This window comes from Paramisgurnus dabryanus, chromosome 20 (genome assembly GCF_030506205.2).
Source record: "Paramisgurnus dabryanus chromosome 20, PD_genome_1.1, whole genome shotgun sequence".
In the NCBI taxonomy this organism is placed as follows: Eukaryota; Metazoa; Chordata; class Actinopteri; order Cypriniformes; family Cobitidae; genus Paramisgurnus; species Paramisgurnus dabryanus.
This window is the reverse complement of record NC_133356.1, coordinates 28,731,007-28,745,249: the sequence shown is the minus strand read 5'-3', so window position 1 is coordinate 28,745,249 and position 14,243 is coordinate 28,731,007. Positions and strand designations below refer to the sequence as shown.

The 14,243-nt window shown below is 36.3% G+C and overlaps 1 protein-coding gene across 4 annotated transcripts in view; it reads right to left on the bottom strand.

The window, feature by feature from the left end:
* pde10a (phosphodiesterase 10A) overlaps window positions 1-14,243 on the bottom strand; it is a 132,717-nt gene that overhangs the window by 48,199 nt on the left and 70,275 nt on the right. For all 4 annotated transcript variants that reach the window (XM_073812866.1, XM_065251199.2, XM_065251209.2 and 1 more), the window contains exon 2: window positions 11,750-11,881. In XM_073812866.1, the coding sequence (XP_073668967.1) occupies window positions 11,750-11,881 (132 nt within the window). The remainder of the gene's footprint in view (window positions 1-11,749; window positions 11,882-14,243) is intronic.

Below are 14,243 nucleotides of genomic sequence, written 5' to 3'. Positions count from 1 at the left end.
ATAAATTAAACAATATTATCAAATAATTTTACAATCAGAAATAGCCCAGAAAATAACATTTATTTAATAAAACTTACAACAAAAAGTGCTTCTTTCTGCTCTTCTTTAAAGGGAATTCTTCAATTAAATCATGCAAAGGTAGGCTGAAATTATTTAAATAAATTAAACAATATTATCAAGTAATAATTTTACAATCAGAAACAGCCCAGAAAATAACATTTATTAAATGCAACCCACAACTAAAAGTGCTTCTGTCTGTTCTTCTTTAAATATAATTCCTCAATTAAATTATTAAAATCAAGTTGACGCAAAAGTAGTAGAGCCCAGAATTCTCAGCCCGAGTCCGAACTTTTGAATTCTCCCCATTAGGAATCTGTGTCCGCAGATATAGTTACTGCATCGCGTATGTATTGTGAGTAGAAGTCTGTGCTGTCTGCTGTGAGGTTTTTATGAGAGAAGCACAAACTTTTTAATAGTCTATTTAATATGTAAAACTTGAATTTGAAATAAAACTTACTGCGGAGAAGTTAATGAGATCTCTATCGTCTCTCTTGCTACGTGACGCGACAATTATTTATTATTTCAAATCCGTTTACAAGATAAATATATATATATACATTGTGTTGTTAAACTGATGAAATTATCTTGCTATATACGCTACATTCATTATGAGAAGCCTTTTCTTTTTACTGTTACACTGTAGACAGTAATATATGTATATTATATAAAACTCTATGGTCGTGAAAGCACATTATCTGTTGGTTCATGTTGGTCTAGTTTAATTCAGGGTAATCCTTTAATAAAATGTATAATATAGTTATAAAATATTTTATTTTTGTAATATTCACAGCGCACATTCTCTCGGATCGTTTTAAAACGTTTTAAATCATTCTGCAAAATTCCGCATAGATTTTGCAAAAGAAATCCGCAGAAATAGCAAAAAATAACTGCTTACACAGCTTGTACAGCTGTACTCTTGCAGCAATTAAAGCAGTTAAGTTTTGTTTTAAATGGCAAAATAGTTATATTTCTTTTTTATTTACATTTTAGAGCAGTTTTTGTTTGTTAAAGTTTTTATGATAACTAGTGGTTAGCGGCCGACAGCAAGTTGACGACATGTATGATGAATTGAGCCTCTCAAATCAACACTTCACATAATAACAACTATTTAAAATAAATATTTTCAGCATATCACAATGTTAGTTTAAACGTTTATTATCAACACACACTATTTTTAAAAAGCGAAGGCAGGTTGCTCTGCTGCTCGCAGTTGCAACGGGTGCAGAAATAAATAAATAAAAATGGCTATACAAAACGAAACGAAATAAACATGAAACAGAATAAACATGCATGTTGCCTTATCTTACAACTTCGCTTTTGCATATACAGTTTTTTAATGTAAGGACTTACCACAGAAGATGTCTATTCATGTATCCATCCAACAGTTAAACTAAAAAAAAAAGTCGATCCATACACAAACAAGAAATAAAGACACAGCCTTCTTACACGAAATTAATACAGGGAGAAGTCTTTAATAGATTATGTCTTGGATGCTGTCTGCATATATTATGTACAGTATCCAAGGTTTTAATCTAGTACTCCATTTATAATTTTTCCTGGTGCGCTGAAGGTCCTGCTAAGCACAGCTGCATTGTAAATGTGTGGCTGTGCCTAGCGGACTGATGCGATAGGTTAAACGTCTTCCTATGTTTGTTTTGCAATCATCAATGTTTGTCAAAAGGTTCTTTTAATTAATTGAAAAATATAAAAAGATGGAGAAGCCTAAATAAGCCCGAGGACCGGCCCGCGTATCTGCTGTGACGTTAAAATTGGCTCGGGCTGAAATGCAGGGCTCTAAAAAGTAGGCTAAAATTATTTAAACAAATTAAACAATATTATCAAGTAATAATTTTACAATCAGAACAGCACAGAAGATAACATTTATTAAGCAACTAAAAGTGCTTCTTTCTGCTCTTCTTTAAAGAGAATTCCTCGACTAAATCATCAAAATCAAGTTAAATCATATTTTGGCGGATCGTTTTACTTTCATTGTTTCATGAGATTCCCTGCCTATTTAGTCATAATAATTAACAGTAAACGAACTTGGCTTGCTGTTTTTGAAGGCAGCTCGAGCCTCGACCTTAGGTCGGGTTCGAGCCCCAAGTTTAAGTGAAGGAGGAGATGATGAGGAGAGATGCCAGAAGAATTGCGGCCGGGCGTGGAGGCTCTTAAAGGACAAAATATCCCATAAGCTACGTAGCTATTATACAATTTTTTTTCAGAACATTCTTGCGACCCAGTGGTTGGGGGCCTCTGCTCTAGGTAGCACTTACGCAGAATTACGTCAATCAAAATGTTTTTAAAAACTCAAAATAAAAATTGTCTCGGAGGCCCCCTAGTGTTCGGGGCCCTGGGCTGCAGCCCATGTTGCCCATTAGGATAACGCGGCCTTGCTGGCAACAGTACAATTTGTCCAGTTAAAAGTTGTTCTATCACTGAAATAATTTTAGAGACATTATTTAAAGGTAAAAAAACTACATAGTGTTGCTTTAAATGAGACAACACGCGAGGGGAGGGGGAACAAAAGCAAGGAGGCGGGGGCGAGCACAGCACACAGAGAAGACAAAGTGGCGAAATCAGAATTTAATATAAACATTATATCGATATATACGATATGCCAAAATCCATTTCGAGTTTTAAAAATATATCGATAAAGTTTGAAAATAGAGATATCGCCCACCCCTATATGGCATATAACAATATTAGGTGACGGGATGACACGTGGTGTTAATTATAAAGGTTCAGGGTGTGTACCTTCTAAATTGTCTGCTCCACACCCCTCCATCTGACACCTATTGTCCACAACCCACCACCTCCCTACCCCGGTTGACAGTGATCGACAAGAATCCTTTCGCTACAGACATGTGTGTACATGTCCATCAAATTGTGAAGCTTGTTAAGCGAGCTTTGTCTTGGATTTATTCATAGCTTCCCTTGGTCTGCAGGGCTGTGACATGCATATATCTGTTTACAGCAAATGAGAAAAAGCTTAAGACAACAGATCTAAAAGAGACAAAAGACTAAAGTAGGGTCCTATGAAATCTGTTTTATTTATTCTGAAATTCTATGTTTTTCATTTTCATTTTTATTTAAAATTACATATAGGCCAATGTATTTTGGCTGTCACTGTACCTGCAATGCTATTGACAAACAACCAAATGTTTATTTTTGCATTTTAATCATATGACTATACTCACCTTGTTTTACGTTTTGGGCATCTGTATTAAATGTAAATATATTAGTTATAAAATTGTCTGTCAAACAATCTATGAATTAACATTACCAATATACAGTACTGTGCAAAAGTCTCAGGGGCCAGTCACACCAAAAGCGTTTTATGGCAGTTGCAGGCGCCTTTTTTTAATGATATTCTATGGGCAGGGAGCGTTTGTGCGCTGTTTATGCGCGCTGAGCGCCTTGCGGTTTTTGCCGCCGGCCGCAGCACGCGCCTTTGAAGGAACGCTGAGAGCGGCGACATCATTCTGAAGCTTTGATTGTGTTTACAGTGTGCAAGATAACATGGGTTTATGTTTCACATGTAAAAAAACACATTCTTTTTCACACAATTTACGTATCTTTATAGCGCTGTTTTCACTGTCCTCGATAGCAGCTTAGCTTGACGCTAGCTTAGCTGGTGACTGACATATTCCTGTGGGTGGAGTTTAGTCAAAAAACTGTTCTACTGACATCATTAAAGCAGGAAGTAGAGGGCTGTAGTCCAAACTGGACGTTCGCTGTAGGCTTTGAAAGGTGAATTCTGTTAAAGAAAATATATCACCTGGCAGTGAACTTTGAGCTTTATTATTTTACAGGTATTATTTTTGCTCTAACAGAAACATTACACACTAACTAGGGTCTAAAAAATGGGATCAGGAAGAACATGACCTTTAAGATACAATCAGTAAATACAGGAAATATGTAAAAAAAAAAAAAAAACGAAATTTTCAGGACTAAAGGTCTTCTTTAGGCATTGTCAGTGTTTAGTGTGAGCTCTCTTGGCACTAAACACATCTTGAGGGTTATTGAGCAGAACATTACACAAAACGATGCTAACAAAATGTTTCTGTGCATTTCTGTCATTTTTGCAGATTAATGAAACCACAAAAACTAGCATTTAAAAATGAGTAATAATTTGTTTTAAAAATGACATTTAAATTCCATTTTTATGCTTTGAATCCATCCGCGTTTTCTGCATTGTGGAAATCATAAGGCCCTACTGAAGCGGCGATGAATGTGTGCTTTTAGGTTAAAAATGGCTACATGATATAAAACATTACTGTTGGCATTTATAGACATCATACACCTAAACGATTTCTAGCTTATATTTCAATCCAAAGAATTAAAATAAAAGTGTCCAGTCAGCAGTCTCTTAGCAGATAGGTGACCTGTGAAGTACAGAGATACCCACACTGACAAGGAGACAGAATTAAAAAGAGGTCATGGGATTTAACCTATTGATTTAAGTGTCATGCAATGTCAGAGCCTGAAAGACTTCGTGAGACACCTGCATAGTTCATCCTTTCAAAGGTAAAAGATGCAAATCATCAGATAATGCTTTTATTAATTGTCTATGAAGACTGTAAGAGCATTAAACTGAAATGAACCTGAGTGTGTGAAATTTGTGACCCTAAATATGAAACCCAAGCTTAAAGGAGTAGTCCACTTTATAGATGGGGCCCATTGACTTACCATAGTATATTTTTGTCCTACTATGAAAAGTCAATGGACCCCATCTTTAAAGTGGACTACTCCTTTAAAGGAGCGGTGAATCAAATACTCAATTTTAACTTGATACTTTGTTATATAAGAGGTCATCATAGTTAAATGAACATCCTGCAAGTTTCAGAACTGAAAACGTCCGTGCTGAAATATAACAGTTTTTGGCACCAAGCCAGTTTTACAACCAAGTGTGGAATTCGGAGAAATATGACGTCAAAGTAGAATTGAAGCACCTCCCCATAGCCAAATACAACTACCATTTTTGTAGCCCCGCCCACAGCTTCGCGTGACACACGTGTGACTCAACAATCAGTAAACATGTCTTTAAAGATTGCCAAATGTAACCAAAATGACTTTTAAATACATTTTTTCTTATAGACTTTTATTTTGACGCGGTGATCTGTTATGATAGAGTAACCATGGTAACGAAGTCTTGGGTTGTGGAAGAACCGCGTGGGAACAACATAGAAGCTGAATACTTTAATTCGGAGGCTCGGAAAATAACATTAGGAATGCGTGGATAAAGGTTGTTTTTAAAGAGTTCCAGCTCGCGTGGGGAGTGTTTTATTACCTTGTGTACTGTGCGGATTCACTTGTAAAGAAGCAAGTCGATGCTGGATTTGCAGAGAGACTGTGATTAAAAGCACCACTAATATTGGATCTGACAAAAATGACACAGCAAGTAAGACATTTTACTTTATTTAAGTTACTGCGTTTCACTATAATTGCTTTGTTAGAAGAGATCGCTTGATATGTCCTGTTGTAACATCCATGTCTAAACACGTATGTTTGACTGTTTTAATTTACTAAAAACATTAAACGATTAATAAAGGTGCAACACTTAACAATACGATTGTAATTTAACGGTAGAAATATGCAAAGGAAGGACTTATCCTCCGCAATTTAGATTTTGATGCCCGCTTACTGTGTTGTATACGGTAATTTAGGCAAGTTGCGTTTGAACGGTCAAACACTCAACAAAGCTTTTTTATCATATAACTGTGGTATGTAACGTTATTTGTATCTAAGAGCAACCTCACAAGCACAATAGAAATATACAAAGTTATTGATAAGAGCTTATCAGCCGCAGTTTATAATCTGATGTGCGCTTATTGTGTTGTTTACGGTACTTTAGTCACGTCGAGTTTAAAGTTTTGTTTCTACTTTACTATACGTATTGTCATTTATGTGTATCATCTTTAGCACCCAGAATCTTTTGTGGCTCAAACATATATGTGTTCGGCTGCTATTTTCACACATTAATGTTTTTAAAACATTTGCCCACATGCAATGACGGGGAATGAAGCCGTCCAATCATAGCAGTGGGTGTTTACGTCCAGGTCTTCAATGCGGCCCGCCCCTTTAAACGAAGCTTTTCTCCAGAGAGCCACTAATCCAGGTTACAAAATAGCCTATTACTTATTGCTTTTGATGTTTTTGGATGTAAAAACCACGCGAACATCATAAGTAGACCTCAGACTAGGGCTGCAACTAACGATTATTTTAATAATCGATTAATTTGTTCGATTAATCGATGAATCGGATAAAAAACAAAAAACAAGAAAAGCATTCATTTCCAACCCCTTATTCAAAACAAAACTAACAGAGAAGAAATTGCACAAACATGTTGCTCCTTGAACACACCTGCGCTGTTACAATAATAATAAAATAAAAATGGACAAACACAAAAAAATACACATGTCTGCTTTACATCTGCCAAATATATAGACTTTTTTATGATGCATTTCACATCAAGAAGCCTCTTGATGGGATCAAAAAGATAGTATAGGAGTACACTCTCAGAAATAAAAGTACAAAAGTTGTCACTGGACAGTACCCTTTCAAAAAGGTACACCTTTACCAAAAAGTGCATATTAGTACTTCAAAAGTACATATTGGCAGTTCAAAGATACATATTTGTACATAAATAGTACATATTAGGACCTTTAATAAAGGGTACTGCCCCAGTGACAGCTTTGTACCTTATATTTGACTTTATGTGTTTTCTCTGATCAGATACCTATATCTCATTTGTTAAAACTGTTCCATTTACATTTGGCCACATAAATGCGTCTTGTGAAAACGGAAGATGCCTCTTCTACTCCCGCTCATAATGCAAATACACCATTCATTACTTCGCCTTAAAAAATGTAAGACGATGTTTATGCAACAACAGGCGGCACTTACTGTATGATGTACTGTATGTTGGGCCGGGCACGCGCGTCTCCTTGCTCGGCATGAGCTGGAGCGCGCAGTACAGAACAGCAGGAGAGTGACGGCGCGATGATTTAACATACAGGTCCATGACGGGGAAAAGCGTTCATAAAACTCTCTCTCTCAACGTTTTATTTCTTTGTTTAATATCATTGGAGTTTTTTATTCGTTCTAGAAACTTTTTTTTCTCGCTGTCGTCGCTCCATAAAGCATAAGCGTGTCGCCACACTGACATGTGGTTTTCCTCTACCTTTGCTGTTTTTTTATCATTTCTTTCCTCCGCCCTGTCTATGAGGCGCCGAACTCTGCAAGCAACAGTGCGCGAGAGAGACCGATGCTCCATCCCAAACCGCATACTTCCATACTATATAGTAGGCGAAAAGCACTGCTTCTCGTACTCTTTGCCTACTATATAGTATGGAATTAGGCGGTTTGGGACGCAATGCGAGTGTGTTCACTCCGCTCCGCGCTTAACTGAAGTTTTTCCTTTTTTTTTAATTAAACGTCTCTGCGTCACGCGACACAACGAATCGATTATGAAATTCGTTGCCAACACTTTTAGTAATCGATTTTTATCGATTTAATCGATTCGTTGTTGCAGCCCTACCTCAGACAACAGTATAAAACAATAAAATCGACAAATTCACCGCCCCTTTAAGTCTCATAATCTAATGATGTCGATATTAAAGATATCAAGGTTATATTTTTACACAATCTTCTTTACATTATGTAGACGGAGGATTTCATGTAGAACGTAGTAAATCACAAAAAATGACTTTAGCTGGGTCTTCACAGGCATATGATCCAGAGAAGTAGCTGTGGTTTCTGGCTAAATTAAATAAGGAATTGCATTTTTTTTGTGTTTGTAGTCTTTGACTTCACAGTTCAAGACAGTTTAGTGAAAGGCTTAATCATTTGCACATTCTGGTTGTACCATTAGCCAGTGTTGTCAAATCATCGCTTATCATTTATGATTAGGGTTGCAAAGAGGTGGTAAATTCCTGGAAACTTTCCATGGGAACATAGTCTGGGGGACTTTGGAAATATTCCAAATTGGAAACTTTAACGGAAATGTATGGGAATTATTTGGAAATTTAGGAAAATGGGTAACACTTTACAATAATGTTCATTAGTTAACATTAGTTAACTACATTAGTTAACATGAACTAATGATGAACTGCACTTATACAGCATTTATTCATCTTTCTATATTAAATGTTAATTTCAACAATTACTAATACTTTATTAAAAGTATTAGTAATTGTTTCACACTGTGAAATAACATGAACAAACAACGAACAGCTTTATTTCTATTAACTAACATTAACAAAGATTAATAAATACTGTAACAAATGTATTGCTCATGGTTTGTTCATGTTAGTTAATACATTAACTAATGTTAACTAATGAACATTATTATAAAGTGTTACCGGAAAATGTATATGAAAATGTATAGGACTGCATAACAACTAATCGCAACTAATCGTTTGCAGAATAAAAGTTGTGGTTAACTTCATATATGTGTGTGTACTACTGTGTATAATAATTATGTATATAAATAAACACACATGCATGTATAATTTTAAGAAAAAATGTGTGTATATATTAAATATTCTTATTACACGGCTCTCTGGAATGCTTGATTCTGATTGGTCAGTTGAGACATTTGCAGGTTCGTTCTTTTCAAATAATAACCGCTCCAAAGTAATAACGCATAGCCGGTACTACTTGTACGATTAAAATCGCTCCGCGCCAATAAAGATTACTGTTTGGCGCCATCTTGTGACAAACCCTGGACAACCACAACTAAGAATGCAACATTTTGACATAAATTTTAACATGTACGGAAAAAACAAAATATTTAAACAGTGGATAGAAGAACGAACAACGACAAGACACAGAGAGCTTACTGAGACTGAACTAGACAAAATAGAGCATGACAGCTACGAAGCCAATACACAAAAAATACAGAATGGGCATTAAAACTTCTCAAAGACTGGCTAAAAGAGAAAAAAATGGAGACAGACAAGTATGAAGCAGAGGATCTTAATAAGGTATTACGATCATTTTATGCATCTGTGCAAAGTTTCGCGGAAGGATAAAAATTTTAATTTAAAACAAATATGCCAATAAAATGTTTCAAATTCATATTCATGTCCAGTTTTTTTCTTATGTGGCAAGTAGCCGTGTAATAAGTGGGATAATGTAGAGGCAGCCGGTAGTTATCGGGAAATAAGCCCCTTCAGTGTGATACAAGACCAAACTGTCGGGGCTTATTTCCCGATAACTACTGGCTGCCTCTACATTATCCCTTACATATTTATGTATATAAATTATAAATAAATATATAAATGTATATACACATGGTACACAGTACACACATAAATGATGTAAACAAAAACTTTTATTCTGCAAATGATTAGTTGCGATTTATTGTTATCTAGCCCTAATACACTATATTATATACACACATAAATAAACATTTTGTTTGGTCATAAGCAGACATGTTAAAAATTTTGAAAAATTCTGATACTAACGCATCAAGCCTGGATTTATTTGATCAAAAACTTCAGAAATCATTCTAATATGAACACACAGCACAAGGAAGTTTTAAAAAAATTTATGTAATTTACATGAATACATGCAACAATGGACATTTTGACATAATTTTGTGTGCAGAATTCAGGAAATTATTTGTTATTGAAGAATGTAAGGACATGCAGGGGGTGTGGTCTCAATGGCCCTTCAGTAAGCAGCGTGCTGTGTGCATGTGACTGAAGAATGTGCAGGGTTGAAATGTAATTGCATAGAATCGAATTGCAATTAAATTGTTGTTTTAAACAAATTTATGCTGCAAGATTTTTTAATCTACATTTAAGTTCCCTTTTATAGCCTGCAATAAAAAACATTTTATTCCCGTTAATTTCCATATATTCCTGTTAACTACCATATATTCCCGTCAGTTCCTAATGAAAGTTTCCAGCATTGAAAAGTCCCAGAATTTTGCAACCCTATTTATTATTCATAATTTATGATTTTGTGTCAGGCAAGCAATTGCACTAAAATACTAACAGATCCTCCTATCTGTAAAGAGTCAGATAAACACAAAAACTCCTGTCCCATGTTGCTCTGTCAGGCTGCTCTGTATGCCCAACAAACGGAGCGATGCTTTAATATCTCCACAGAGCCACATAGTTTTTACACTTTGTAATGGAATCAACCTATGAATGACCTTCTAATAAGCAAAAGTATTTTAACATTGCCAAAATTATACATCATAAAGTTTAAAGGTGTAGTGTAACGCAAGCAAACAGCAACTGTCCAATTAAAGGAGTCCCATATGTTCATATATGAAACACGAAATGTGTCTTGACTGAACCCACACTGCATTCCTTATGCTTTAATTGGTCATGGTCACGAATAAAAAAGAATTGACGTGCACAAAGAATTTGAAGGCTGACATGCATACTAATTCAAAGCACTGCTTGACATGCATCACAGGCCAAAACGGGATCTGGCATGCATGCTTGTGGAGAGATTGATGTTGAAACTCTGCCTGAGAAAAATCCCGCCACCCGGGCCTGCAGAACACAGGCGAGGTTAACCATCAGCCGCCCAACGAGTGAGAAAGAGAGAGATAGATAGAGAGAGAAAAGAGAGAGCTGCACTCTGCCGCACTCATGCAGAAAACATTCCCAAAATGCGACACATTCACCCTCCTCCATTCCCCCTCCCGGCCGACTGCATGCCCCTGGAGGTTGGCTCTGACGTCAGTAGTCGAGCTGGGCCAGCTGCCAACCCTGTGGGCCCTTGATGGATGCGATGGGTCGAGTGGACCGGGCCATGGCATGAAGCATGCCGTGCACGGACATGTCAGTCCTGCTTAAACAGTCCTAATGACCCATAAGGACCCAGCGGGTTTTCTCTCCCGTACTTTCACTGGGGCTATAACCCTGTAGCCTTTCAGCCTGTCTTGGCTGCTCAGGTTACATATACACAAGCACATGCACAGAAGTGGTTTGTGACCGCATTAACAGTTCTGTTGAAGCACTGGCGCATTAGGGTATGTTTAAGACAAATCCATTGTAGGAATCAAAAGATTGTACTGTATAGGATCCCATAGACCCAACCTACACTGTAAAAAGTAAAAGTTAGATCAACTTAAAGTACTTGAATTGTTAACACCTAAAAAAATAAAGTTGTTTCAACTTACACGTTTAAGTCAAAATCACTTTAAATGAAAAATGTAAGTTGAATATTTTTTTATACATGTTTTAAGTTGATCCAACTTTCTTTTTACAGTGTATATTGAACATATTTTTTTATATACAAAATGATTATAAAATAATGATTTATCTGTAGAGCATATTTTAAATGTGCTTCAAATGTATAAGAGATGAGTTGATAAATAAAACACAAAATTCTGTTTTTTTACTTTAAGCTTAGTTTAAGTATTTGAGGTTTGTAAAACACTTTTTATTTTATGTACTGTACACATTTCTATTTAGTTTTTATATACAATTCTAGTTTAAAATCTGTAATTATAGTTAAAGGACAAGTTAAAAATTTAACATAACATTTACAGCAACTGGAAAATATAGGTTTCATTTTGTTATGCTTTAGGTTTCTTTTTATTATTTTTTAAAAGCTGTTACAATGAAAAATCTTTATATGGAAAGTATATGTTTATCATATTTATATATTTATAATATAATAAACATAGCACAGTTCAAATGGCCATGAGTTCGTACTGTACCTGTAGGCTGGCTGCTGCTCTTCCGTTTCAACCATCTGTCTACCGTCTCTGTGCTTACGCTCTCCAGAACAAACTCATCCAGCATCTGCGGGTGGAGTGAGAGATAAGCCTTCACTTTCTCATCCGTCAAACCTGCAACACAGTGATCAAGATTAGTGTAGTGCTTGTGAACGCTGTATTTGTGCGTGCTGTACAAGTTCCTGACATTCTTATCCCTGACAGTTTGTTTAATGAAAAAATAAAATTTAGCGTTTAGACTGGGATCACACTCACATGCTGACTCAGATCTACAGCTGTGTCCCGCTGCTGACCCAATGCAATTTTTAAAACTCAATGGGGGGCTGCAAGGCTCTGTGCTGGGGCCACTCCCACTTTGCAGCACCAGAGGCCCTTTTGAAACCACAAGAAGAAGATGGACAAGTCGATTTTGCTTAATAGGCAATTAAGTGTTTGAGAGCCTGCTAAGTGCTGCTGTTTGTGGTCTTTGTTGTCAGAACAAACATGCAATTACCGGGCTGTTGCTGAAACCAGGCTCATTTCTTATGTGCTTGGTGGTGTCGTTTGGGTAACAGTGAACAACCCGGCCTTTTGTGGGTAGTCCTAGTGAAAGCCTGTTTATTCTTTTCGGGGTGGTAGTTGTTATGTTTAATGTTGTAATGTAGACAGACCAATGCCCAATAAAAGACCACTATGACGGAGGTAGTGGTTCTTGCAGTCAACTAAATGGGTAAACATGACATCATGTAATCTTAAAAACAATCTGGTAGCTCATAAACATATAGGAGGTTGTTACTTTTGCTCTGCCTGTCCTACTCTTAACTGTTGAAGGAAATACATAAGAAATTGAGGTTATAAACTGGGGGTGGCAGTATATCACAGTGGTGGGGGTTATTTTCAAATAACTAATATGATATAGGAAACCATGATGAAAACTTGTTTATTGTATATGTTCGGTATATTATTACATAACTGTACCGGTTAAAGGGATAATTTACCAAAAAATTACAAAAATTCGTTTAGATTAACTCCCCCTTAAGCCATCCAAGATACATATGACTAGGGGTGCTCCGATAAATGCAGATATATGTGGCCGATAACTATTCTGAATGGCACAGCCGATATTATTTACAGCTATTTCATGTACCACGGCTTTATCGATCTGAAATCACTGTTAGTTTGAACACTGTTAGTTTAGCACTCGTCAAACATACACTCTAAAAAAACAAACGGTGCTATATAGCACCAAAACAATTGCTTTGGATCGTAACGATAGAAGAACCATTTTAGTGCCATATAGCACCGGTGAAGAACCAGTGAAGCACCAGTGAAGCACCAGTGAAGCACCAGTGAAGCACCAGTGTAGAACCATATAGGGGCCATATAGCACCACATATGGTTCTACATAGCACTATATGGTTCTACACAGGTGCTTCACTGGTGCTTCACTGGTTCTTCACCGGTGCTATATGGCACTAAAAATGGTTCTTCTATCGTTACGATCCAAAGCAACTGTTTTGGTGCTATATAGCACCGTTTGTTTTTTAGAGTGTATATATCATTATACATATTCTTTATTATCATAAAAATATCTGAAAAGGTTTGAAAAACAGCAATATAAAAATATTCTTAAGCCATTTACTGGAGCTGCGTGTGTATGGTTCTTCGTCTACAGCACAAATTTAGTTTCTGCACGAGAGCGCCCTCTGGCTTTTGGATGTAGTGACATTTATCTGTAATTCATTGAGAAGCAAAGCAAGCATCATCGGCCGATATATTGGTGCACCCCTACATATCTTCTTCTTCTTTCAGACTAACATAATTAAAGTAATATTAGAAAATGTCGGGGGCTTGCAAGCTTTGAATGGTACTGTACAGGGCTGGACATTTTGAAGCCCAATGAAGTGAATCTATTCTTCACAGAAGTCATTCACACGACTTCAGTGGGTAAATTAAGGCATTCTGAAATCAAAGATTTTGTAGGAAAATATCCATTTTTAAAACTTTATAAACTATAATACTAGCTTCCGGCTTCCGCTCGTCTTTTATCGAAATCCTCTGTCATTTAAAAAAAATCCTTGGTTTAGACTTCTTATTCGTGACTGCCATTTAGCTTTGGTCTTTGCTCATCACTACGCATCACATGCAGGAAAAATTGTTAGTTAAGGTGGTAGGGTTGGCGGGGCAATCAAAGGGGTGGGGCGTACACATAATGATGAAAATGAAAATATTTTTATTTAAACACTGAAATAAAACTTAATTTTGAAGAAACTATGACAGAAAATGAACACATACTAGATTATTAATGAATTCAATGTTTTAACAGATACCGTTTATCGGGAATAGCTGCGTGATGAAGTGAAACTAAAGGGTTAATAAACACAAACTGAAGCAGATGTTGTAGAACGTCTGGCGAACGATGATAGATGCCGCAAAGATTGTAAAAACTGATTATTTCCCACGATTAATTACATTATCTTAAAGGAGTGTAACTACT